Source organism: Cyclopterus lumpus, chromosome 11, assembly GCF_009769545.1.
Source record: "Cyclopterus lumpus isolate fCycLum1 chromosome 11, fCycLum1.pri, whole genome shotgun sequence".
Taxonomy (NCBI): Eukaryota; Metazoa; Chordata; class Actinopteri; order Perciformes; family Cyclopteridae; genus Cyclopterus; species Cyclopterus lumpus.
The window spans coordinates 16937203-16964438 of NC_046976.1; the positions used below are offsets into that span (position 1 = coordinate 16937203).

At 46.7% G+C, this 27236-nt stretch overlaps 1 protein-coding gene across 1 annotated transcript; it reads left to right on the forward strand.

Moving 5' to 3' along the window:
• Window positions 1–311: 311 nt before the first annotated feature.
• On the forward strand, window positions 312–27165 carry trim71 (tripartite motif containing 71, E3 ubiquitin protein ligase). Its single transcript, XM_034545805.1, has 7 exons — window positions 312–1621; window positions 13282–13449; window positions 17043–17177; window positions 20268–20510; window positions 20605–21102; window positions 22098–22238; window positions 22473–27165. Exons 1-7 carry the CDS (start codon window positions 836–838, stop codon window positions 23043–23045), a joined length of 2544 nt encoding a protein of 847 aa, XP_034401696.1. The 5' UTR covers window positions 312–835; the 3' UTR covers window positions 23046–27165.
• The last annotated feature ends 71 nt before the right edge of the window (window positions 27166–27236 follow it).

A 27236-nucleotide genomic window follows, 5' to 3' on the forward strand; every position in this document is an offset into this window, starting at 1 on the left:
AGGTCGGACCCGGTGAATTCACCCACGGAGGAGCTCGATAAACGTCCTGCTGCTGGAGACACCGCACTCCCTCTCCCCCCCCGGTTGTTTATTTGTGACGACCCGAGACTCAACGATGAGATCGCTTTGATGAATAATTTACGGTCTCGCGGTCCGAGGCTCGCGCTGCGATCACCAACCGACCGTTGGCTGCGCCCGACGCCGCCTGAATGGACCCCGATGGTGGACTAGAGAGCGGAGCCGCAGCGACCACACGGACCTGAATTGGAGAAAGAGAAGGCGGCGGGTGGGTGGGGGGGGGGGGGGGAGAAATAAAGCGGAAAATATTAAATATTAAAATATAAATAGCGAATTCTTTTGGAGGCTGTTTTTGAAGTCATGTTGCCGAATCGGTGGGGGAGGAGAGACCGAGCCCCGAGTACTTCGGTCTAGTGTCACTCCACTTTCGGGTTTATTTTACGAGCCTGAACGAAGCACCATCGGACACTTTTTTTTTCTTTCTTTTTTTTTTGCCCACTGAGATCTTATTCGAAAAGAGTGACACGCGGATGCCTCACCCACCCACGCCTTACAGCAACTGAATTGATATGATCTCAACTGCATAAGTATTTAAACATTTTTAGTGACCTCCAGAAATAACCTTTTTGAAGAACTGCCTACCTCGTCTCTTGTATAATACACAGTTTTCACTGCTGAAGTGACTTTAATACCTCCATGAATCTACCTCAAATACAACTTTATTTTCCACACGACTCAACGGGCCGATGCGTCCCCCAATAAAGACCTCGGCTCCATCGCTGCGCGTGCTGTAAACTGAGCCAGTGTTTCGGTGCAGATGGCTTCCTTCCCGGACTCGGACCTGCAGACCTGCCCGCTCTGCAAGGAGCTGTGCGGCTCCTCCGCTCCCATTTCCTCCAGCTCCTCAACCTCGTCGTCTTCCTCGCACACCTCGTCCTCCTCCAGCCAGACCACCAGGAGGCTCCACGTCCTGCCTTGCCTCCACGCCTTCTGCAGGCAGTGCCTCGAGGGCCAGCGCAGCCCCGGGGACCCGCTGAAGCTGCGGTGCCCCACCTGCGACCAGAAGGTGTGCATCTCCGAGGCCGGAGTGGACTCCCTGCCTTCCTCCAACTTCCTCTTCAGCAACCTGCTGGACGTGGTGGTGAGCTCCGAGGAGCAGATTCAGAACAAGAATGGCCACCACCACCACAACAACCACCACAACCACCACCACCACCAGCAGCAGCAGCACCACCATCGGGGGGGCTTAGGCGGAGGCTCCTCCGGCTTCCATCATCCTCACGGGGGCCTCCTGCAGCCCGGCCACCTGGGAGAGCCCCAGTGCAGCTCCTGTGATGAGGAGAACCCGGCCACCTCCCACTGCCTGGACTGCCAGGAGTACCTGTGTGACAACTGTGTGCGGGCCCACCAGAGGGTGCGGCTGACCAAGGACCACTTCATCGAGCGCCTGGGGGAGAACCTCCACCTGGGCCGGGTCAACGTCAACAGCAACCCGGGTCAACCGGGCGTTTCGGTGTCCCTCGCCCAGTCCCTGCAGAACAACTTCGCCCTGCTGTCCCTGTTCCAGGACCAAATGAGCTTCTGCCAACACCATGACAACGAGGTGAGTGGAGCATTAAACGTACTGCACCGGGGAACCCAGGAGACGCTCCCTCCATGTATGTTCATGGCACCTTTTTGTCGAAATGGGATGGGGACATATTTGAGTGTCGCAAAGAAATGCTCAGTATTTTTTTTTGTTATCATTTACAAGGGTTTCTTGACACTGGTGTATTATTTTTACTACACACACACCTAATAGTGTAATAAAGTTGTGTGTGTGTGTGTAGTATAGAACCATAGCCTACTGGGAGCCATATGGCCTTAGGTTCAAAGGGAGCTGAGTGGCTCTTCACCTAGTTCCCCGGAGACGAACTGGCACGTGTGCTGAGCTGGATTTACACACACACAGAGACCCTGCGTGCACACTCACACACGCGCACACACTTATAAGCATAGACACATGCAGAGTCTGGTTAATCTGTACCACACCATCCATTCAGGGCAGAGAGAGGCCCCCGTAGTAACGGCACACATGTTTCTACGACTGTTGGAAGTCCTGTCCGTGGTTTGGAGATCGAGGTTCTCGCTGATAATGGGAAAGACAAGTTGGAACTCGGGGCCCAAAGGGCTTTTTCCCCCTTTTTTTTTTTTTTTTGGCACCATGTGATCTGGGCATAGTAAACTACAAAGGCCTGTCAAACAGGAAACCGGCTTTTTCTTGAGTTTAGTCATATGGCCAGGAAGAATAACAAATGGTAGGGGGTCTCGGGAGATATCAGCTTGTACCACTTCTGGTTTCTGTTGAGGAGCTCAAGGAAGTTCTCCCTGCTGCCCGGAGAACCCACCGCGAGAGCATTGGCAACACATTTGTTTTTATCAAAATATTGTGGCCGAGATCACGCGGTACGTCAAATAATCAAATCATGTCGTACTCTTGCGTTAAAGCCATCTTAACTTTCTCACACAACTTGACCTTTTTTTGAATGAACAGCAGCATTTAATACGCCTTCCTGCATGTCCCACAACAAAACACTTGATATTATTAAGAGTATATGGAAAATATCCTCTGTTGCACGACCTGATATCTCTGGTATACGTTCAATAAGTCGGTCTCTGAGTCATTTTAGCGTTCGTTAAAATGTGCGGATTTCAAACATTTTTTAAAGGCCCGGTCACAAGAGCCCAGTTCACATTTCCAATTAACTTTCTGCCCCGGCCTCCCCCATTGCCAGTAAATGGGTGAGCACAGTTTTCCAGTAAGGGCTTCATTCCCCAGTAATGCCTCACTCACTCTCTAGGCTAGTCTTTCTTTACCTATGAGCACTGAGCAAGAGTCATTGTCCATCACTCCGGCTCCACATCCATCATATAATAGAAACGGTTCCTTGTATACTCGGCCGCTCTGTTGGAAAGACCCGCTTTGGCCTTTTTTTTTTTTTTTTTCAAACTTCTCCTTATTTATTATGTTCTGTTAAAACCCTGCTTTTCTTATCCAATGCAGATTTACTTGAATCTTAGTTTGTGTTGGAGCCGGTATGCACTCGGCAGACCTTTTTCTCCAGCTCTCTGAAACCGTTCATCCATCAATCGCACCGCATGGGTGAGGACGGTGTGTGTGTGGGGGGCGGGGGGGTTTAACTTCTCTCGTGAACAACAGAGGGCAACATTATGACTTCAGGAGAGGGGAAAACACGCACCCTAATTCCCGTATTCCAACGATATTGCGTTTCCTTCGGCCAGCTTTTCATTCCGCCTTTTGGTTGACGATTTAACACGTTGTGGTTTTGATGACTCGTTCTAGTTGAAGGCCCAGACCAACCATTTGAGCCTTTTTTTTTTTAAAGCTCCTATTTTCTCAAACACTCGGGCCACTGACACCAGTGACTCAAACGCCTCGGATCAAACCAAAAGTGCTCAATGAGCTATCCGATGTCACGTAATCGCACAGGTATCGGCATCCACGTCACAACTGGAACATCTCGTTCACCTCGAGCTGTAAGAAAAGGTGGTTTTAAAAAAAGTAAAAAGCTCCGACCAGACATTTCTGTCATCTAGTTTTATGGCTTGTGGGAGCTGGAGACGACAACTGGGGCCTTTTTGATGCAGGAAGTAGTTTTGTTACGTGCATCAAAAGTCGTTTCTCTGACGGCATTACAGTGCATTTCGTCTTATTTGTTTATTTCGCGTTGCTTTTTTTGGTCTCTGGGCGAGTCGTTTTCCTCTCACGCAAGCTCAGAACAAGCATGCGTGTTTCAGCCGTCAGCCGAAGCCTTTTTTTTAAATGTGTATTCAGGGGCAACTCCTTAACAGAAGACTCTCGCCTCCGCTGGTGTTATGCGAGCCTGCCGAGGAATTCCTGGTAGAGACGATGGTTACTGCTAAAGAAGGTGTTATTGTGGAGGTGTTCAGTCCCCTGGCCCTAAAAGGGGTACGAGAATAAAACGGTAAAAGGGTCAATTAAATGCCTTTATACTTTGTAGGCCCACAAGCGCGCATCGTCTAAGCCATTGGACGCGGTTTGGACACGGGTGTAATTAATAACGTCGGTTATGCCCGTTTCGGTCACCGTAATTCATGTTATTAGCTGCACCTGTGCTTTTCCTGCCATGTCAAAAATGTCCGCAGTGAAAAAGGGCCTTTTTTTAAATTTATTTATTTTATGACCAACTGTAAGTCAATCCCGACGGTGTACAATGACATCTGACAGAAGAACTGACACCGTTAATGACTTTGTGCTGCCGCTCCTGGTAATGGTGACAAATTACCAGTTAGCCGTGTCCGACAGCGTTGAAGCTAATGATATCTGACCGTTGACCCCTAAACGATACAGCTGTGCGTTGTCGGGCCTGGCGTTGTGTCAGTTATATTTTACTTAAAGGGGCTGGATTAATCGAGGTGTGTGTGTGTGTGTGTCGAAATGGAAAATTGGATTACATCAAAGGAGTGCCCTCTGCTCGCTGTGATGTCAGCCCTCCCACGTACGAATACATACGCAGCTCAATCTGCTAATGACATGATAATCCCACATAATCCATCTGCGCTTCGGATGAAATGTGTTGTCGCCATGACGACGTGCGTGGCTTCTCTGCCACACACAATCACACACACACACACACACAGTCTTTTACAAAGTACGGTTGTTGGGTGTGGTCTGAAGCAGAAAGTGGTTGCCGGGCAACGTGCGCCCACAATACATTGTGTTTAGAATGAGGTTGAAGTTAAACTAATCAGTTTGACAGCCAAATGCTCGCGTGTCTCCTGCGGGGCCGTTTCGCTCCAGCGTTGAAGACCTCTGGATGCTCAGTTTTGCATCGGGAGGTCTGGGGATTTTTATTTTGTAGTTTGTCACACAATTCTACTTTTTTTTATAGAAATATATATATATAGATTTGCGGAAAAAAAAAGCCACACCAAAAACAAACGAAGGCTTGGCTGGCTTTGTGATCGCCAGCTTTACTCCCCCCTCCTCTGGAGCTCCCGAGCTGAGAATGTTTGTAAGGAAACCTAACCCAACACTGAAGCTGATACAAGGCCAGAGGAATTCCTGTAACTTGAGTTTATACCTCCTGGGTTCTCTTTTCCCCTTCTCTCTCTTTCTCTCTCTGGGTATTTCTTCTGTCGACTCCTGCCTTTCTCATCAACGCGCTCTGCCTGCTCTTTGTCGGAGACGACGGGCATCATAGATGCAGAAAGTCTCCTCGACATGATTCAGCAGCTGTTGGCCGTCGAGGGCCTTGTGATTACATTTCATCACTCCTGAAAGTATCCGTGCCGCAGCATTTTCCTTTTTCTGAGAGCATCTCCCATCTGTAGGTCGTTATCCTCTGAAGAGGATTTGTGTGCGTGTGTGTCTCTTTCCTTCCTTCCACACAGCTAGCAGAGTTGGATTATATGAAGTTGTACTTGCAGGGTTTTAATGCACAACATGTGCCCTGTAATTAGAGTGCATTCCGTGTTTCCTGTGTGTTGTGAATGTGTTTCATGTAGGCTAAGGGGGAGTGTGTGGATGTGTGTGTGTGTGTGTGTCCTGGCTTTGATGTCCATTTGAGGACTTTGGGCCCTATAAATTTAATGGATAGAAAGAGAGGCATTTATCACATTCCCTTTGACATCAGGATTTAAAGCCCATTCAGGAGCTGGAACCTGCTACTTCCTCCTCAGTGGTTGGGCACAAATGGGCTTTTAATTGGCCATTATTTGACCTCACTCAACGGGATTGCGCAGTTAACACATTTGACGTTAAAGCTCTCGACCCTATTTGGGGGACATTGCACAGCTTCCAGCCACATTTTGTCCACTTTTTAGTGTTGATATGATATGCTTGTTTGTTAGCCGCTGCTGTAGTTAAAGAAGCCGATAAGTTTGTGAGTTTTAGCGCTGCATATTTTTATTTTTTTTTGTGTGTGGCTGTTTTCTGTTGTTCAAATTCGACAGCAGAACCGTAACACCTGGTTGATTTTTAGTTAATTACATCACAGTAAGGCCGAGGATGAGCAGCCGGAAACCAATGCACTGACATCGCCGTGCAAAACAGTGGCTTCAATGCAACACACCGTCGTCACTCAAGTATGGGCAAGCATGAAGGATGCTAACCTAGTTTTTTTTCTTCTTTTCTTCTTCTGACTGTCAGTCGACCTCGGTTAACCAATCATTAACCGTTAACCAACAAGATTAGAGCCACTCCCTCGCGTGCATGGAGTGCCGTGGTTGAAGTACCTAATAAGCCGCCCTGCTACAACGATAAACTCCCCCCTTCCCCCTGATGCACACACACACGGGTAAAATCAATCATTCGTTACTTGGCAGCCACATTAATAACGCACTGTCGTGGACTTGTGTGTGTGTGTTACGGTGAATTAAGTGAACTAAAGGTATAGCTATGAACGCACACAACAGTTTATTTCTCAGTGAATCACCTGCTGATTAAAGTAAAGATGGAACCAGAATACCACTAATGTGTTTGACGTCCTGAAAACCTAGATGCATGTCGGTTTAGCCGCAGATTAATTTAAAGATCCACAGCGGATCATTACGCGCCTTTTAAAAAAAATTATTATTATTTTTTTATTACCTTTTTTCAGGTAATTGTAGACGCGACAGGAATTTGCTCGTGTTGACGTTTCCGCTTCCTCGTAACCAGGCCGTTTCCTGCAGAAGGTCACGCTCTTTAGGCTGCAGGGTTGGTGTGCCAGCCGAGTGTAGTGTGCGTGTCTCTTTTTAAAATACAGTTTTTTTGGACTAAACGTGGCACATGGGGGCGTTTTGTTGACATAACTGAGCAGTCAAGACCACGTTGAGAGTGAGGGGGGGTTGTTATGCTCACTAATGTCTCAGTAACTAAGAATAGCTGACTGTATACAGGCGTGCATTTTTTTGCATCTCAGCTGTTCCACATTTCGTTCACCCCCCCCCCCCCCCCCCCCCCCCCAATGGATTTCTCCCACTTTCCTTTTTTTCTCCTTGTGTTTTATCTCCCCCATATGTCTCCTGCCCGTTCACATTTTACTCCTCGTATGAAGCACACAACAACAGTCAGTCACATACTCGCTGGCTGAGGAGGCCAGCTGACTGGTTTGTTTTCGCTCTGGGGCCGTCCAATCAGATTGCCGGATTACAGCCACCGCCCCCCCCCCCCCCTCACCCCCCCCATCTCGTATCTGGCAGAGTTTCAAAACATCGGCAGGCATGTCGGTCCATGTGTGCGTGTTGTGGCCATGGCTACAAGCCAACAGGCGTTGCCGCAAGAGGGTGTGGCAGCGGAGGAGGAGGAGGAAGGAAAACAGCAATGAGAGAAGAGCGATGGAGGAACATGTGACCAAGATATGGAGGGTGTTTGGAAAAGATTTGTTGTCGAATGTGAGTTCCATAAAAGGAGCTTTGTCTGGCAGATGGTGCTCCTGGGAATGTTGGGATTGGGTCCTTCAAAGATTATCTATCCTGGATGCACCAGACTGGGGGGGGGGTTGTTGGTGAGCTCTATCTGAACCCTTCATAAGTGAAGATAATATTTCTCTCCATTGTTCTCAACCCTCACTTTGAACGTTGAAGTTCGGTTTCCTCCCAGACTAATAATTCGGAGAGGTAAAGCTTGTTTTGTGTTGATTCTATTCGCTGGTGGAAGACCTTTTGGCTTATGTGGAAGACCTTTTGGCTTATGTGGTCGTCATCACATCTTTAAAATGGCTGGCAATCTTACCTGATATGATTTCCCCCAAATACACAAAAGGTCCACATAGTTTAGGACGCTAATCTAAAAAGAGGGCTCACAATATTTATTTATTTTACTGAACACTTGTCCATCGTGTAAAATTGTACGTATTTATTTAAGTGAGTGGGAATAAATCCGTTGGATAAAAATAGTGCACGCAGGAATCCACTCTGTATGATAAACTTTATGTTAATCATACGAGTTTGTCTAATACTGCTGAACACACTGACGTCGGTCAACAGCTTCTAGAAAACCTCCCTTTGTTGTGTTTGTTTGTTTGTGTTCACACCTTTTTTCAATAGTAAAACTCAGAGCACACAGGCCTACGGCTTTAAGGATAATAAACACAGTTTACGGTTAATCCCCGTGTCTTGGAAATAATACTTCACAAAAAGAATTTGTGCAAATACCGTTTTGAAAAAACATTTTTTCTTTAGTTGGTTTTAAATCGATTTTAATGTGACAGCTTTCCCAGTTGGTTTGAACTGAAAACTGTTTTGTTTCTCTGGGTTAAAATAATATAGTTTTTAAACAGTTTATCGACAGATCAAATCCCCACGAACCTTTACTGCTCACTGCCCAGAGGAAACGGTCTGCTCTCATCTCTAAAAAATAAATAAAAGAAGCTCACATCGTTCCTGCTGACAGTATTGTTTTTCTAAAGGGGAACATTTTAATTAATACAATTTATTTATTTTTCAAATGTGCATTTAAAATAATAATGAATGTGAAATTCATCTTAGTCATCCACTGCTATTGTAACCCTGATAATTTAATGTTACTTTCAGTAATTTAATTTCCAGTTGAATATTGAGTTTGCAAAATATTATCCGAAGTAGTAATATCTGACAAACTACTTATTTTTTCTCGCATGTGACATAGTATATATATATATATATATATATATATATATAAATGCCTGTGCATTTAAAAATAATAATGATGCACACACCAGACAGACGTGACCATTGCAGATGGTCACGAGCATCTTGCCGTCGGTGCTCTCTCACAGATCCCAGAGCAGCCCTGGTGTGTTTTCTTTTCCTCCGGCACCGCAGTGTGACATTACATGGCCCGTGCCCCTTCCCCCCACTCTGCACGTTCTGCACGCCGGCAGCGAGAGCTGCATGGAGGGATTTTACTGGTTAGTTGAGCTCGTGCCCTCTCCCCCAGTTCCCAGTGCCTACCGGGGAGGGAGTGAAAAAGCGGGGGTGGGGTGGGAGGTCGGGGGTCCTGCTGCCGCGGCCAGCCCGAAGGCTCACAGCCATCATGCATTTATTCTATTGCTGTTTTCCTCCTCAGATTCTAATGCGAGTGTGTATTATGTTACTGAAACAGATTACGTGTGTGTGTGTGTGTGTGTGTGTGTGTGTCTCTCTCGGTCTCTGCTACCGTAGTTTAAAATGACCCGTGAAATATTTGTACCCGAGGGGCACTTTCCATCATTTATTAACCGTTAAACTAAAAAAAAAAATACTGGAATTACTAATCCACGACTAGTGTTTTTCAGAACCAGCTGTTCTTTGGCTGCAACTGACAATTATTGTCATTATTTATTTAATTTGTCATTTATTTTCTAGAATATATAGATACCAAATTTAAAATCGACTCCAAAAACCCAAAGATGTCAAATGTGCAATGAAATAAAACGGAAAAGAAATCTGCAAATGGATTATCAAAATTGTTGATCTCTTTTCTAATCCACTAATTGTTTTACACACAACGTTACACCCGACATGTGAGTGTAAATTCATAACGAATGAGGAGTGTGTAAATTCATAACGGAGTGTGATGGACATCCTTCCATGAAGGTCCTCTGGGAAGAGCCAGTATTCTGTGCAAGTCAATATTGAGAGGCTGGGGGGGGGGTTATTATGTAATTCACGACTGTGTGTGTGTGTGTGTGTGTGTGTGTGTGTGTGTGTTGAGACCAATTAGATAAACCTTCAGGATATCAGAAGCCCGTTGCAGCCATTTTGTCATATGATCTAGTTCTGTGAAATATGACTCCGGTGTTTTCAATAACCACAAACGTGGACAGTAAACCAGAAATAAGTCATAAGATTGAGCATTGATTTCTCTGGATGATCCATATACAATTTTAATTGGTCGTACGGACGTTCAAATGAACCTTTTTTTTTTTTTATATATATTTGATTGTGTTGCGTGCAATGGTGATATTTGAGTATGAAGTCCTTCAGGAAAACACATTTCCAAAGTAACAACATGGATAAATAAATGGAAGGTAGAAAAGCCTGCAAGTCTTTAATTTGTGTTTGTTTTTATAGATCGCTATTGTTCTATATTTTTACAGTATGCCGGTCGCTGTATAAATAGTAAGATAACAAGTTCACACAGCTGTGAAACCTGCTCGTGCAGACATTAATGAAACCAACCACACACACACACACCAATGAATAACGTGCATGTACACAAATCTCACTGACACGTCTAAGATAACGCCGCTGAAAATAATAATTTTTTTTAAGCGGCTTGTGAAAGAGTTTTGTCGCCGAGGAGACATTTAACACACACATTAGAGTTGATGTTTGGCTCTTCTCAGCCGGCGAGCTGTTTTTAATTTTTTTTATTTTTTAAAGGTCGTGTCGAGAAGGTAACCCGCAAGTTGTGAAACTCTCGCCAGATGGCCGACGTTAGTTATCGTTACGGTTGTCGGGGGCGGCGAGTTTTTGTATGTTTACACAACTTGTGGCTAACCATCTAGACGAGACCACTTTTTAAATGGTAGAAACATGAAACCTGATTCTTTGGGAATGTTCAAAAAGGCTGTTAAAGTTTTTCCAATAATTCTCGTTTACAGAGGTAGGAGATTGTCCCCCAATATATAGGGAGGGGGGGGGGAGGGGGGGATGTAGAGGACCTTCGAACCTCTAAAAAATGTAGTAGTCAATATTGGCGACCAGATTGCATGGCGTGGTTCACTGTGACCCAGATCCTTTGCTCTGGGAAATTGTTGCTGCAAAGCTTTGAGTAAATTAGCCCATTTTATTTCACCACAACAATGGGCAGGTTGTGTGGACTGCAACTGATTAACATTTCCCATTAGCGTTGCCCGAGGCTCCAGTCGAGGCAATTATGTTTAGTAGCCCAATATCGGAAATCCCAAATTTGCCTGAAGGGCAATAAAATAAGACATCCTCTGTCCTTCAGGATTGGTTTGGACGAAGGAAAAACTCCCCAAACACATTTCAATGATGAGATTAAATAGAAGAACCCCCCCCCCCCCCCCAGGAAGTGAAGAAGATCCGTCCTCCAGGGCCCAACGTGGACTAGATTCGGTGCTGGTTTTTAAAATACAAGAGCCCGCCTTGTTTAGTGGCCCGAGCAACATGAGCATTGGGGAAGTCGGCCGAGGAGGCTTCATTTAATTAGTGGCATCATAACGTCTGTCCGTGTTTCACGTGAACCAAATCCTATCCGAAGAATCCTGTGATTGATCGGTGACGCTGGTGAGATCGCGATCCGATCGTCGGGGGGTCTCGGCCGCCATTTTTAAAAAGGTCGATTCCGTCGAGCCGCCGGTCGATGACGTATCCGTCGTAACGAGATGGCTTTTTAGAATCGGGCTCCTCTAATGAACAGTAGGCGCTCAACCTATCGGCACCACAGAGGGGCGAGGAAGTCAATTTCTTTTTTCTTTTTCCAATATCGGAACGGCTTCATTTGATGAACCGGAGGGGGGGGGGGGGGGGGGGGGGCTGCAGACCTCCGCCCTGTAGATACCAGGGCAATCCATCCCGTCTTTGCCCCGTCAATCTGCCTGTCCCTCCACCCTAAACTCCCCCGAGTGTCCATCATCTGTCTCCACCTTCCTCCTCCACCTCCACCACTCGAGCCCAGCAGCATTCCTTGCTTTTGTGTGTCGCGTCCCTCTGGAATTTAGGAGATGTCGACGTGGTAGGGGGGGGGGGGGGGGGGCCCGGGAGGAGTGGGAGCATTAAGTGACGGAGCGGGGGTGCAGCGGACGGGGCTCGGCAGAAAGAGAGGGACGTCAAGGAAAAGGACCAGGAGAAACAGGATGCAAGGGGAGTTTAAGGAGAAGGCAGAAAAGAGGAGGAAGTCAGATAAAGGGGGGGAGGTGTGTGTGTGTGTGTTTGTTTAGATTATGCCGCTCCCTAGGGGGAACGGCCATTATTGATGGATTGATTGCAGGCCCCTCCCCGACCACTCAGGTCTCCTGCTCTTGAAGGCCAATAATCTGGTGTCTCTTTGGGATATGATGGCTGGTGCATATTTCATTAGCCTTCCATTACAAACAATCAGCATCAGACAAGCGGTTTAAAGACGAGCTTAGGTTAGAGGAACAAAGGTTAAATGACATTTCTTTCCTTCTAATCCCGAGGGACTTTTTGCTGCTCTGTGATCAGAGCTTCTTTTACTTTATTTGTCAAATAAATATATACACACACACTCACGCACCTGTGCTAAGATAAGGGTGTACTATGGCATACACATTTAAATCCATGAAAATGTAGTAAAGACGGCGTTAGGAAGTAATAAAGGGTTTGAGAAATGTGACGTCCCTTTGTGGCCTCTTCCCTCACAGATGTTCAGGAGGATCTAGTTTTTTGTGGCCCTTCGGTTCCTCTGCGCTTCTTCTGGCTCTCGTCTCAGAAGGAACCTCACATGAGCCTCCTTTGTAATGCTTTCATCCCGCTGGTTCATTTCGGAGTCAAACGGTGAAACTCATTAGCTTTCATAGAGCTCCCTCTTTCCACACAGGGGGAGTGACCTTCATCTTTTTGTTTACGCTTTTATAAAAAAAAAACCACCGACTGACCACATCACCGCGAGGCCACGGGGTCAATATCAGAGAGAGGGTGAAAGCAGCCTGTTGGCGATCACATTGTCAACAAGTAAACGCATCTGCTGATAACGTGAGGTCAACATAAACAACGGTGAGCCGTGATGGTGTTCAGTTTTATTCTAACTGAGGTAACTTCTGTAACACGCAGCGCTCGTAAACTCTTCCAACTGCTGTCGATGAATTTAGTTGTGATTTTCTTCTCATTTTAAAACGAAGCAAATTGTTGTGATTTTTGAAAGTTGTCAACATTCAAGTTCTTCTGTCGCTCTGACAAAATGTTTCTAATTTCTTTCTTCGCCATACAAATAAACCAGTTTTCAGTGAAGCTGGTGCAGCGAACACTTTAATGTACTTGTCTAAGTTTACAGGTCCTTAGTTACTGTTTATCTTTTTTTTAATTTTTAAAAATCGAGGCCTTCAAACGTTTATATATGGTTCTTCAGCAATATGAAATGACACAAGTGGTGCGGCTCAAAACCATTTTTAATTTCTGAAGCGTCAAATCTGAGAGATAATGAGACGATTGAAAAATGACTGGCCATCTTAAGTGCGTCCGTTGGAGTGTAAAGCTTTTGATAACCTTTCTCCACTTTTATCAGATTTGTGGTCTGCTTTTTTTGTTGTTGTTTGTTATCATTTCGAAACACGCCCCTGATCCGTCCACCCGTCCCCCGGTTTCCTCCAGGTGTTCCTGTTCTTCTGCGAGTCCTGCTCGGTGCCGATCTGTCGGGAGTGCAGCGTCGGCCGCCACATGGGGCACACCTTCGTTTACCTGCAGGACGCCGTCCAGGACTGCCGGGCCATCACCATCCAGCTGCTGGCAGATGCTCAGCAGGGACGTCAGGCCGTGCAGGTGAGACGGGAACCCGGGGACGGGGGTGGGGGGGGAAGGGGAAACGGCCTCGAGCGATTTATTCTTAAAACACCTGCGTAAAAATACCACTAATTCTTGTGTGTTTTGCGCAAAAGGAAAAATCTGAATATAATAAATTTAAGAGAACATGGCTGGATAAATTATAGGCACGCCAGACGCCGCAGTTTCTGGACCAATGGCCGAACTATTCAATTTCCACTGAGCTTTTCTAGCCTTTCAGTCGCTCCAGGAAACACACATTTCTCTTTTTAGAAGATGAGAAGAATATAATATCTCGTCTCTTTTGATTGACATCATTTCACACCTGAATAAACTGAATTTAAAGCTGCAGGACGATTCGGTTCATTTTTTTTTTTTTTTTTTTTCAAAGCATTCTGTTTTGTGTGTGTTTTTTTTTTTTTTTTCGCTTTTTATTTTACTTGAAATGAGAGAGAAAATATATAATATAATTTTACTTTCTTTATTTGATTCAACAGCTGTTGATGCATAGCTCAAATGAGACATTCTCCCTAACTGGACCTTGTTGAATTTTTAAATCGAGCGCCCGCCTCCTAGAGAGGACGAGGAGAAGCCGAAGGAGAGCAGCTGTGTCTTTCCAGCCTCCCTCAGCACAGAGATGATCAGCTTGAATGTGTTTTGAGAGTGACCAGTCCTGGGCTGCTGGGAATCCTGAGGTTAAAGGTGTCCAGCTGGCCCTGAAGGGTGGGGGTGTGTGGGTCACATGGGGTGAGGTCTGCCGGGGGCAGGGCTGAAGGTCAAAGGGGGAGGAGGATGGGGGGAGGGTGCATGAGGTATTTAAAGGATTTCAGAGAATGGAAAACTACCCTCCTCCTTTTTTCTTTTTTTTAAAGAAGTGGAACACTTTGCCCCCCCCCTCCCCCTTTTTCTGGCACTTACCCATCCAATCACTCAGTCCCCCCCCCCACCTCTTACTCTCACTCCAACACAAACACACACACACACACACAGTCTTCAATTAAGTAATTATAGATTGGATGGCAGCTTCCTATACCCCCTGTAGATTCCAGTTCATACAATGGCACATGAAGGAGGGATGTTTCATAACGCCACATGGCCGTCTAGTTGTGACTTTAATGCTCCATTTGAGCTGAAGGTGCCTTCAATTCATGAAGAAAGGGGCCAAATGGCCAGAAATGGAGTCGACGGCCACCCTCTGTGCAGCTGTGAGCTAAATATGCTGCTCGATGCCCCATCCACCGACGTGTTCTCATATGAACTCTGGGAAACATGCAGAGCTGATCCTCCGCCCTTTGTCCAGAGTTTCCCCTTCAAACAATGTCGCAAAAAAAAACAAAAAAAAAGAGGAGACTGCCCGTGTCGGACTTGTTCTCGCCTACTGGAAATACTCCGTAGTGCACGCGGGGAGGCGGGACGCGAGTTTACGCCGGAGTCTCTCGCTGTTCCTCGGCCGTCAAGATGAGTTCAGGCTTGTTTTTTAGTGCGGGTTAACATCCGAAACACAAAGAACCCGCGGGTGTTTTGACCTGATGTTTAGTTTCACACTGAGGTGAACGTCATGGAGGCATCTAGGTCCCTCACACTGGGGTTGTCTAATGCGCCGTGCACTATCTCCTCAGCGGCGCTTGACCTTTTTGTGTGACCGAGTCACACTTTGTATGTTGCCGGTCGGGTACTTGTGTCACACTGGGTGTTCTTCAAGTGCCAAGATATCACAAAACACGGGTCTGCTCCGATTTAAAGCCAGGAGGCCAGGCCATATGTAGTAAAGATTTTATTATATTTTTTTTAAACGGGGCGCCACAGCACACAGACTTATTCTTGAGTCAAAAACAGCTCCCGATCATTTATTGAAATGAAAAGCACCCGGATCTGTGCCGCTGAGTCACGAGCAACACCACCTACCATCTGGCAGCACATCACAGGTTTGACCATTTTGTCCCAGGTCACCATGGGGGATAAATGCTGAAGCCAGATAATACATACACACACACACACACACACACACATACGCTCGCGCGCGCTCTCGTCCCCTGAGGTAGGAAATTTCCGCCCACTCCGCACACATTATCTTCCCTGACCTCCGACCCCTGGGCTCGTGACCTCCCGGGTTGGCCAGAGCTCCTTCTCTCTCTCTCTCTCTTGCGGCCTGATTGGTCAGTTTGACCCTCCTTTGTGTCCCAAGCTGTGCTCTTCTGGGAATGTTTAGGCAAAGACGTAAAGAGAGATCAGACGGGAGACGTGGAGATGGAGGGGGAGATTGTGAGACCGAGAAGCCGGGGACAGAAAAAGAGGGACTGTGCTGGAGGGAGGCAAAGAAGACAAAGTGGAACAATAAGGGGGGGGATGGCTTTTATATTTTACCCTGCCTCCTTCCTCACGATGTATTGATAACACTCCCCCGATTCTTCCAGGATCGCCTCCCCGCTGTTCCCTCTCTGGGGGCCTGATTTTATTTGACTCTTTTAGCTGCCCACCTCAAATGGCCAGACGAAAGAGAAAAGAGTCCTGCTGCCGGGCTTTGTTCTTGCAGGGGTGTGGTGTGTGTGTGTGTGTGTGTGTGTGTGTGTGTGGGGTGGGGGGGGGGGGCGGCGGTGGTATGCGTCTCAAGACAGGGGTTGCAGATCATGACCTGTAGAGGTTTAGGTGACCTTTGATCTCGGCGGCTGATATCACAAAGAAGGCCTTATCCCACCTCCCCGTCGTCCCTGTGAGGTCCGGTTCACCCGGTGACCTCCCAGAAAATGCCAGAGGAAAAGCCAGATAAAACGCAGCGGGGGAAGGGAGGGAGACAAAGAGCCAAACGGGCATTTAGCCCAAATTGTGGGTTGTAAAAGCTCAAACCCTTAAGTAAGCCATACAGTCGCTTCCCAGTGCCTGTAGTTATCATGGCAATTAAGAAACTTTGTCCTCATTCAATGTACGGAAGCCCTGCTGGTTCTATTCTGCATAGTTAAGGTCATACATCTGAACTATTTTATTATATATAAATATAAATATATATATAAATAAATAAAATAGGACTCTGGGGCTCAGAAACACTGCTTTTACCCACAGGGGTCGGCGAAATCAACAGTCAAAGTTCCTCTTAGTAGCTTTTTAAAATAAAGATTTGCTCCGGATACTAAATTAATCAATTCTATCGACACATTTCATAAGGTTCCATACTGAAAATCATTTGGAAATGTAGTGCCGGCTTCAAATATCAGGACCGAGTCGGGCTTCAGCCCGGCAGGAAGTTGCTCCATGTTGTGGAGTAACTTCCTCTTCCTGACCCAGGTTTCCTTTTCCCCTCTGAATGAGCCGCGTGAGAGAGAAACAGGATCACAAAAACCGAGTAGGTGTTTGTGCATTCACTTGTCAGGAAGATGTTACTGTCAGTTTCCTCTTCTCTTTTGTTGGGGTGTGTGTGTGTGTGTGTGTGTGTGTGTGTTTCCTGGTCCTCTGCATCCTGTCTCTGCATCCCATCCGAGTAATAAAACAGACCAGGCGGCCGTGTGTGTGTGTGTGTGTTTTGAGCATTTAGAGACATTCCTGTCTCGTTCTCCTTTCGATCTCTCTCGTGACCACGTGATCGTGTTCTGCTTCCTCAGCTCAGCATGGAGAAGGTCCAGGCCATGGCGGAGCAGGTGGAGATCAAAGCCAAGGTGGTGCAGACGGAGGTGAAGGCCCTGGTGCTCCGACACAAGAAAGCGCTGGAGGAGAGGGAGTGTGAACTACTGTGGAAGGTGAGTGTCAAGTCCCCTCGCTGTGATGTAACGCAGAACCGAGTTATTGTTGTTTTATTTATCGCAAGGAACGGCGTTTTAGCAAAGCTATTGTCAGCAGGGACAATAAGCATGCTTCTTTTTTTTTTTTTTTTTTTTTACAGAGCATGTAGTGTCTTTTCAGGGCTGATTAATGTGTATTGTTAAAGCTAAACAAATCCAAGGGGCCGGTTGTTAACCCGGCAGTTTGGCCCACAGCCTGCGCTTCGGGAATCCCAGGCGGGCCTCTGAGGGCCTCCTCTGGTTGAGAGAGAGAGAGACCCCCCCCTCCCCGCTCGGTTAAAATGTTTCCAAATCCCTAACCCGCTGGTAATAAATGAGTAACCACACATGCATACATAAAACGCACACAATCAAACAACTGAGACCCAGATAAGTAAAATACGCGCATTCATGTTCAGATGTGACGGAACGTAACCGATGATTTACTCTCGTTTCTCCTGAGAGCGGGCTTGGTGACATTGTAAAAACTGACCTGCGTCTTACTCCCTCAGATCTTGCTGTGTGTGTGTGTGTGTGTGTGTGTGTGTGTGTGTGTGTGTGTGTGTGTGTGTGTGTGTGTGTGTGTGTGTGTGTGTGTGTGTGTGTGTGTGTGTGTGTGTGTGTGTGTGTGTGTGTGTGTGTGTGTGTGTGTGTGTGTGTGTGTGTGTGTGTGTGTGTGTGTGTGTGTGTGTGTGTGTGTGTGTGTGTGTGTGTGTGTGTGTGTGTGTGTGTGTGTGTGTGTGTGTGTGTGTGTGTGTGTGTGTGTGTGTGTGTGTGTGTGTGTGTGTGTGTGTGTGTCACAAAGGAGGTTTTCACTTACCCGTGTTCCCTCTTTAATCCTTTTTTACACCACTACAGGACTCGCGCTTCATCCCTGACCTGATAAAGTCATTACAGGCAACCCCCCCCCCCCACACACACACACACACACACACACACTGAATTTCCTTTCAGGGTTTTTGCTTGACTCGAAGCATTTTCATTTTTACTAGCGAAACCACGAACATATGTCTCAACAAACCCGTTTCAATGCAGTGACATAATCTAGTTTGATCAGCGCTGCCTAGTTTGACCCGAGCGTCACGAGCCGTGATTGACGGCTGCATGACGTGTTTTTTTTTGTTTGTTTTTTGTTCCTCGGGGCGCGGTGGAATCTTGCAAATGCAATTAGCGGCACTAAAAAAAAAAAAAAAAAAAAAAAAGGGCAGGGAAGCCAGATCTTTATCTCGTCTCACGCACCTTCAGGATGTACCGACAGTTTGAGCAAAAACAAATGCTGCAGGTTCAAGTCCCTTTTTTTTTTTTTTTTTTTTTTTTGCATACAAAACAAGTAATGTGAAGAAGGCACGCTTGTGCATCTCAGACCAAACGACTTAATGAATGAATGATTTGAAAGCACATTCTGGAGAGCGTAAATCTGTCGGGGCCCTTTGTCCAATATAATTGCTCGAGGTCATTTTCTGCCCCCATAAAAGTCACAACCACCTGAATCATAAACGACGTAGCGGAGAGTTCTCGACCGGTACTTCCTGTGTGCCGACAACAGGAAAAACGGGAGTCCGGTGAAGCTTCCAAGCGGTCGTGAGATGAAACAACATCAAAGTGTCTCTCTCTCGCTCTCTCTCTCTCTCGCTCTCTCTCTCGCTCGGGGGATCCTCGCTCTGTGAAATACGTACCGACACTTCCAGGGAGTGTTTCTCGACTGAGGGATGGGGAGCTCAAACTAGATGTCATTAGGAGTCTTTTGTTCTCGGTGACTATAAAGTGTAACGCGAGTCTCTCAGATGCAAATTGAAGTTCCACTTGTGTCAGGGGGGGGGGGCGGGGGTTAAACAAAAGACCCCTCACTTTGGGACTCTTTGTTTCTTTTCATAGCACCTCCCTTCTATCAGAAGTCCTCCGGAGCATAGAGGCAGTCAGGCTATTGTGTGATAATCTTTTTTTGTTAGGTGACCGGTAAGTAAGATCCCCGATCCGCGCTTCTCCAGATTCGGCCTCCTCCCCTCTTTTAAGGCTTTTAATCTGGCCTGACGACGCCGTCAACCTTATCCGGCGTCTCAGCGCCAACAGAAACGATTCGCGTTTTGCCACAATAAGCTGAATAAATCCGTGATGCCGTTAGTAGCCTTTCCTCCAGGTGTCTCTTTTTGAATAGTGGTGTTGCTCTCGGTCTTCTTATTTACATCTGTTGTTGTTGTTGTTGTTGTTCAGGCAAGAAGAAAGAAACTCGCTACAGTTGACTGGTTAATGTTATCTACTAAAAGTGGACTAAAAGCAACCTTCTTATAGCTTAAATATAACAATGAAGGTAATAAAAAAATAACGATGACAATAGTTATTTGTATAGCACAGAATAAGAATAGAATGTAAAACAAAGACTTAGTCAAATAAAGATCAAAATGAAATGGAAGACGGGATGGAAAATAAATCTTATAACTCAAAATAAAAAATCCGGAGCAATAAAGATAATATCCATGTTCACTGTTATATTCATGTAGTCCTTTTATTATACAGGAACAAATGTTTATATTGTAATGAAGAAGAAGGAAGGAATAAAAAGAGATATTAAAGAGTAAGTCACTTGACTTCTTCTTCTTCCTTGTCTTCACATTCTTCTCCTCCCATCTTTTTCTTCTTTCTTCTCCTCCTCCTTTCTTATTCTTCTTCTCCTTGTTCTTCTTCCTCTTCTCCTCCTCCTCCTTCGTTCTTCTTCTCCTTCTTCTTCAGCCCTTTGCTGCCATCCTGTGGGCCGACTTGCAAACGTAAATAAAGTGGAAGAAGTGGTTGCAAATTGAGGGAACCTACAACTCAAGAAAAGCCCCAACGTGTTAAATTCACCACCAGAGTGCTCTTTGAAACCTTTTTGTTGTTGTTGGTGTTGTGTAATTGTTGCTCTATATTGTTTATAGAGGTGAAGTCCATCCCCTTCCGATCTTCCCTATGGGACCTTATTTTATAGAAAATATATAGAAGTGGTCAGTGGCGTGAGGACGCATGATTAATTAGAATCGTGCCACGAATAATAAATCTGATGTTCGTCGATGTAAAAAGTCAACTTTCTCCTTCCAGGTGGAGAAGATCCGTAAGGTGAAGGCCAAGTCTCTGTACCTGCAGGTGGAGAAACTGCACCAGAGCCTCACCAAGTTGGACAGCACCATCGCCGCCGTCAGCCAGGTGCTGGACGAGGGCCGCCACCTCGACGTGCTGCTGGCCCGCGAGCGAATGCTCACCCAGATCCACGAGCTGAAGGCCCTGAGGGGCCTGCTGCAGGCGCAAGAGGACGACCGCTTCATGTTCACCCCTCCAGACCAGGTAGGTGCCGGGGGGCGCAGATCCTGGATCATAAAACACGTGTGGATGGGGTATTTAATATAGTAGTAACGTGTTGCATCGTGGGTCCCGACAGGCTCTGTACGTAGCCGTCCAGTCCATGGGCCTCATCAGCAGCGGCGCCTTCGCCCCGGTCACCAAAGCCCACGGCGAGGGTCTGAAGACGGCGCTTCGCGGCAAGCCCGCCTCCTTCACCGTGATCGGGTACGACCACGACGGCGAGCCGCGTCTCTCCGGCGGGGACGCGGTGTCCGCGATAGTCATGTCGGTCCCGGACGGAAACCTGTCGGCCGCCGAGGTCACGGACCACCAGAACGGCTCGTACACCGTCGGCTACCTGCCCAAATGCGAGGGGGAGCACCTGGTGTCGGCGCTGGTGTGCAACCAGCACATCCAGGGCAGCCCCTTCAAGGTGATGGTGAAGTCGAGGCGGAGCTACGGCTCCCTGGGCAACCAGGTGTCGTCCTTCGGGTGCGAGGGGGAGGGCGACGGTCAGCTGTGTCGACCCTGGGGCATCAGCGTGGACAAGGAGGGCTACGTGGTGGTGGCCGATCGCAGCAACAACCGCATACAGGTAGAGCGCCATCTCTCTTTCTCGTGTGTGGTCGTGTCATCGTATTCGTGTCCTGTATCCTGGCGGTAGTGCAACGACCAATCGGAGCCGAGGAATCCTCTTAACGCGGCTGCCGGTTAACGCGATGCCTCCGATCCAACGAGGTATTACGTACACGGATGATGTCGCCGTGCTGCATATTTCTCACCTCACATGTTTATACATATTTATTTTTTTTAGCGAACTGTTGAATGTAAAAATGAGAAGCGGCTGGTGGCCGTGGCTTGGTTTTGCTTCGATTTTCTTTTTTTTCTTCAAAATGGCGGCGAGGTCCCAAAAAACCCCCCAAAACTAAACTCCTCGGCTCTGATTGGTTCGTTCTTTCGTGGGTTTATTTAAAAAAAAAAACGCTGTTTGTCTTACTGTCTTTCTGTTGGGATGTACTAACGGTTTGAGCATATGTGATTTTTAAAAGTTATTTTTATAAACGTTTCCAATGTCGGTCGAGCAAAAGTAAAGAAGGAGGTCTGGAGCTGTCGGAGCGACCCTCTTCTCTCTTTCTGTGTCGTCTCCACTAAACACCGCAGAGATCTGAACTCAAATTGCATTTAGAGTGGTTGCACATCATTCATCATCCACTCATCATTCACACACTGTTGATTTTCCTGTCGACATGTTTATGTAGCAGAGAGTCTGCTTAGCAAACTTTCTGTTCTCACACACACACACACACACACACACACACACACCCCGTCATTACTGTGATGTCTCGTCACTAAAAGGTTGTTTTAGTGATGAAACGCTGGAAATGGAAAACCAGCGCTTTATTTATTAGAACAAATGGAGGACATTTTTGTGCTTAAGTGATTCTCGTGTGTGTGTGTGTGTGTGTCAGAGTGTTTGCAGAAGGCTGTAAAAGAGTTTTTAAGTTGAACCTTTTGCATCGAACATGCGGGTTAATTAAAAGGAGAGCTTTACCGAATTGTTTTTGTTTGTTCTCCCTCCCCCTCGTTTAGATATTCAAGCCCTGCGGTGCCTTCCACCATAAGTTTGGCTCTCTGGGTTCTCGGCCTGGCCAGTTTGATCGTCCGGCGGGGGTCGCGTGCGACAGTCAGAGACGAATCATCGTGGCCGATAAGGACAATCACCGCGTGCAGGTACGCAAACGTTTTCTACCGACTCGTTTTGTGGGATTGTTGAAATTCTGGCCACAAAAAGCCACAGAAAATTTGCAGGAGGGAGAAAAAAATAAAAATAAAAGTATGCTTAGTTTTAGCTTGTGCACACACACGCACGTGCATGCGTATGTAAACGCACAGCTCCTCGAGCTTACTCTCTCCGCTGCAGATGTAAACATGTTGGGGCCCTGAGACATTTGCTCTGTCTGACAGGTGTTTACTTTCGAGGGCCAGTTCCTGCTGAAGTTTGGGGAAAAGGGAACCAAGAATGGTCAGTTCAACTATCCCTGGGACGTGGCTGTCAACTCTGAGGGTAAGATCCTGGTCTCGGACACCAGGAACCACCGCGTGCAGCTCTTCGGCCCCGACGGCTCTTTCCTCAACAAGTACGGCTTCGAGGGCGCGCTGTGGAAACACTTTGACTCTCCCAGGGGAGTGGCCTTTAACCACGAGGACCACCTGGTGGTGACCGACTTCAACAACCACAGGCTGCTGGTCATCCGGCCCGACTGCCAGTCGGCCCGCTTCCTGGGCTCCGAGGGCACCGGTGACGGGCAGTTCCTGCGGCCCCAGGGCGTCGCCGTGGACCAGGAGAACCGCATCATCGTGGCCGACTCCCGCAACCACCGAGTCCAGGTGTTCGAGCCCAACGGGAACTTCTTATGCAAATTCGGCACGCAGGGGAATGGCTTTGGACAGATGGACCGCCCCTCCGGTGTGGCCGTGACGCCCGACGGGGTCATCGTGGTTGTTGACTTTGGAAATAATCGCATCCTCAAGTTCTAAAAAGACAAAGGTTTTTTTTGTTGTTTTTTTGTGCATCAACCCCCCTTTTTTTTTGCAGTTTTCTCGATGAAGGAAACGGGGCGAGAGAAAGAATCAACGGACACAACGAGAGGCGACTTCAGAGAGGATCGAGAGCACGTTGAAGTGAAGGGAAATTAAAACTATAGATTTTTTTGTTTTTTTTCATCTACATTGCTGGATTCCCAATCAGATATCTGTGGCGTGTACGACAATAAGGGGACCTCTACAAATTGATAATCAATAGATGAAGCCATATTTCCCTTCCTCGGCCTCAGCTGCTCTGCATTCTCTCTGGAAGCTCTCCTCAGTTATCCATCTCAGGGATCTTTCACTTTTCTTAATCTTGTACCCTCTGCTCCACACCTACCTCATTTAGCTCTTTATGAATGTACTCATAGTCCCTGAGCAGAGGTTTAGTCCGTGAAGTTCTAAAAAAAAGCCTACCTCCTATACTTTTGTTATTTAAAAGAGACAAAAAAAAAAAAAGACAAAAAAAAAATAATAATAGACTGTTCGGTTTGATATTTGCACAGGTTTAAAGAAATTCTTGCTGTGCATTTATTTTTTATTTTAAATATGAGTTAAAGTGAACCTCCTGAATGTTGTTACTCGGACCGCGTGGTGTGTTCTCATTGGAGGGCTTCGCTCGGAGAGGAAACTAGGAAACTAGGGTACAGTCGTGTCCCCTTTTTTTTTTTTTTAGGCAAGTTAGTTTTGTGGATATGAGTCGGCCTGTTCTCTGCGTAGCGTCGTGATTTAAAAGACGAGTGCGATGCCAAACTAGATAGAATCGAGATGAGCTCAGGTCACGGTAGGAGGCTGATTCAGGGGATCAGAGGCTGCCCCTCTAATGCTGATGAATATATTGACAAACAAATGATCCCTAAAATAAGTAAGAAAAAAATTCCGTCTAATTGGACCGGATGAATGAACGCTTTTGATGAAACGAGACGGCCCGTGTCGTCGCTGCCCCGTCGGTTGTGTGAAAAACCAGGAGAGCAGCGCCGCCTCCGGAAAGGGAGGAGGACCCACCCAAAGGATTTTGGTGATGGCATTTTCCAAGATCTGGATCCATGAGCGATCCTCACGTAAAGATTTAATCATTTTAATTGAATGACACCTTTTTTTTTTGAACGAGGCATGCTGTGTGACAAAAGCCTCACAAGAGTAGACCACACCCCCACCCACCCCCCACCCCGATTTGGCCGTCCAGAGGACATTGATGACATCAAATCGAAGGCCTGACATTGCAATCCTTTTGGATTTTAGATGGGTGGTTGAAAGCCACGCCCCTTTTGGCTCCCAGGGCCTTGGGGTTTCGTCCAATGAGAGGGAGTGATCGCTAAGCCCCGCCCTATTTATTGACGCTCGGGAGTTTGAGCAGACTTCTCCCAGATCGAGCGCTAGGCTAGTAGACCGATTCCTCTAAAGATGGAGGTCTGTAGACCGACTTCTGGAGTCAACCAACGTTAGAATCTCTGCACAACTGTAGATTTGGCGATTTTTAAAGAAACTTAAATAAAATGAAATGAAGAAGAAGAAGAAGAAGAAGGATAAAAATGATACGTTTTCTTAAATAATCACTGTTGCTGGGAAGTTGAGTTCATAGCTCTGTTAGAAGAACAAGGGGTGCCCGAGTACGCTCACATCCTGCTATGACCTGTTGTGTGAGGCAGGTTTCATCCAGAGATGTTCTTGTGTAGAGAACTGAAGCTCCCGCACCAAAGAGACCCCCCCCCCCCCCCCACACACACACACACACGCACGCATTTATCTGCCCACCAAACGATCGCTATTAGGCTCATAAGTAAGCGTCTCGCATTCGCCTTCGCGTCCCAATCTAATTTACCGTAGACGCTACGATCTCTTTGTGGTGAACGCATTGCGGGGGTTTTGAACCCCCCCCCCCCCCTCCTTGCCCCCTTTTTGTTTTGGTTTTGGTTCAAGCCGTGTCCCACTGGAAGCACTCGACGATGCGTTTCTGTCAGCCCGCTTCCTCAGCCGAGCATCGAATTCTCCCACCCAGGACCTAAGAAACGATTCACCCCGATTGGCTCTCACCTGTGAGGGGAGGGCCCGTCTGCACACGACCCGGATTCACGCGCTCATATCTTCTCGGACGTTTTTGTTTTTGTTTTTGTTTACCTCCCTTTTTCTCGTATACCTCGTCTCCTGAATACCTCAAGAGTGTGTGTCGCTCGCAGCTACTGTGCATTTAAACGCTCAAATACCTCGACTTTGTTACACATTCTGAATACCTCATTTTTACTCTTTTTTTAAAAATCTTACTTTTTATTTAAGCACACCTCGTTGGATATTTATGCATTACGAATGTACCTCATTCTTTGAATCGTCTCGTGTTACAGTGCAGTCCGCGTCGCACAGCTCGAGGACCAAAGATCATGGTACTTGTCTGGAAGGGAAGTAACCTATTTCTATTTCTTTTTCTTTTTTCTTTTTCTTTACCGCTTTTGGTCACCGCTCCATCTCGTCCACCCTGAGCAGCTTCCGGTTGGTTGGATCTACTGTAAAGTGTCTGGTAAACTCTGCCTTTTGTCGTCAAGAAACCAAATATTTCAGATGAAAGCATTGTGCCAAAAGAAAAAAAAGATCTGTGAGAGTTGTGTGCCAAAAGGGGGGGAGGGGTGTTTGGCTTGGGGGGACCACACCGGACCCTTATAGATGCTAACGTGAAACCGGAGCCGCCGAGGATGAATCCTCTCTCTCTCTGATTGATGCACTTAAGAGGGCTGGGCCCGATTTTATCTTTACCTCATGATGATGACGAACAAGCAAATTCCACTTGTACTTTTCCAGCTGTGCGCAAAGGGTCGAGGGCAAGAGGGCGTGGCCTCTCTTAAAGAGACGAGAACTTCACGAAATCCTTAACGCACAAGAATTACCTCCTGATTTCAGCACAAGTTAGCGATACCTCGGCGTGGATTCGTTGGCGTGGGACCTCGAGACGAGTCTGAACTCGATCATTCTGCGGCGGGGCTTGAGCGAAACGCATCGTAGGATCACGCATGGTTTAATATCACGGTGGAGCCGTTGGCACATTGGTGGCTGAGCCGGTTTGATTCCACAGACCCAGCGGGCTTTGAACTCGACACCTAGTTTTACCAATAAGATTGTCGCTTCACGTTTCAGTATTACTCTGAAATGTTTCATTCATGTTGCATCTGTTTTTTTTGTTTTTTTTTTAATTAAAGTTGCAGAATTCTATCTTTAAGATCCTTAGGTCTTCACTCTTAAAGAGGGAAAAGAAAATGTATTTTAAAGTTGTTTTTTTAATAATTTTTTTGTTGCATGCTTTAAAAAGTCTGTGTATTATATTGACGTCTCTCAGATAGGTGTTGGAAAAACTCAGATGGGTTTGGGGATGTATTGGGATGGGATGGTTTTTTACCAAAATATATACCCAAAGATGTGTGTGTGTGTGTGTGAGAGAGTGTTTAGGATTGCGTTGGATGGGATTAACCTTTGACCTTTGCGATTGTATTTCCTGTTCTCAAGAGGCTCTGCGGAGCACAACCTGTTCAGCCAGCCGAGCCTCGACTGCGGAGAAACCACAGTGGCAGATTGTTTTTCAGATGAAAGCTGGTGTGCCCCTCTACCATTTAGTGCTTAATTTACGTAACCTCCCTCTATGCGTAGTGCGGGTCGACATCTTAACACATCGTCCTCTCACGCTCGAGCTCTGTGACTCTAGGGCCGGCAGCTTTTCTTTTTTTTTTTTGGGTGTTTGACCCGGTGACGGGAACTCGTGTGAGGAGCAGCTCTGTGTCTCACGCACACACACACAAGCAATCGGCTTCCTCCCACGTCTTCATGGGGAACCAGGGAGTGCGGCGATGGCTGCTGAGCACGTTATCGGTTGACTGCACTCCTGTTCGCTGGTTTTTTTTTTTTTTTGTGTGTGTTTTTTTTTTGGGGCCCCTGTGGGTTTTTTTCTTTTTTTTTGTTCACCATTTTTATTGCTGGCCTCTCACGGCTTTAAGAGAATAAGCAAAGCTGCACCAGGTGACGTGTGCAAGGTCGTAGACCTCCTTTTTAATGATTGTGTACTCTAAAGACAGACAAAAAAAAAAAAAAAAGGTTGGAAAATTTAGAAAGGAAAAAAAATAAAATAAAACTCAGGTAGTTCTCAGCAGCCCTGCCCTGCAGGTG

Coding starts and splice junctions, on each gene's coding strand:
- trim71 (XM_034545805.1), top strand. CDS start 836: ATGGCTTCCTTCCCGGACTCGGACCTGCAGACCTGCCCGCTCTGCAAG. Junction 1,622..13,281: donor GCCAACACCATGACAACGAG/GTGAGTGGAGCA, acceptor GGTTTCCTCCAG/GTGTTCCTGTTCTTCTGCGA. Junction 17,178..20,267: donor AGTGTGAACTACTGTGGAAG/GTGAGTGTCAAG, acceptor TTCTCCTTCCAG/GTGGAGAAGATCCGTAAGGT.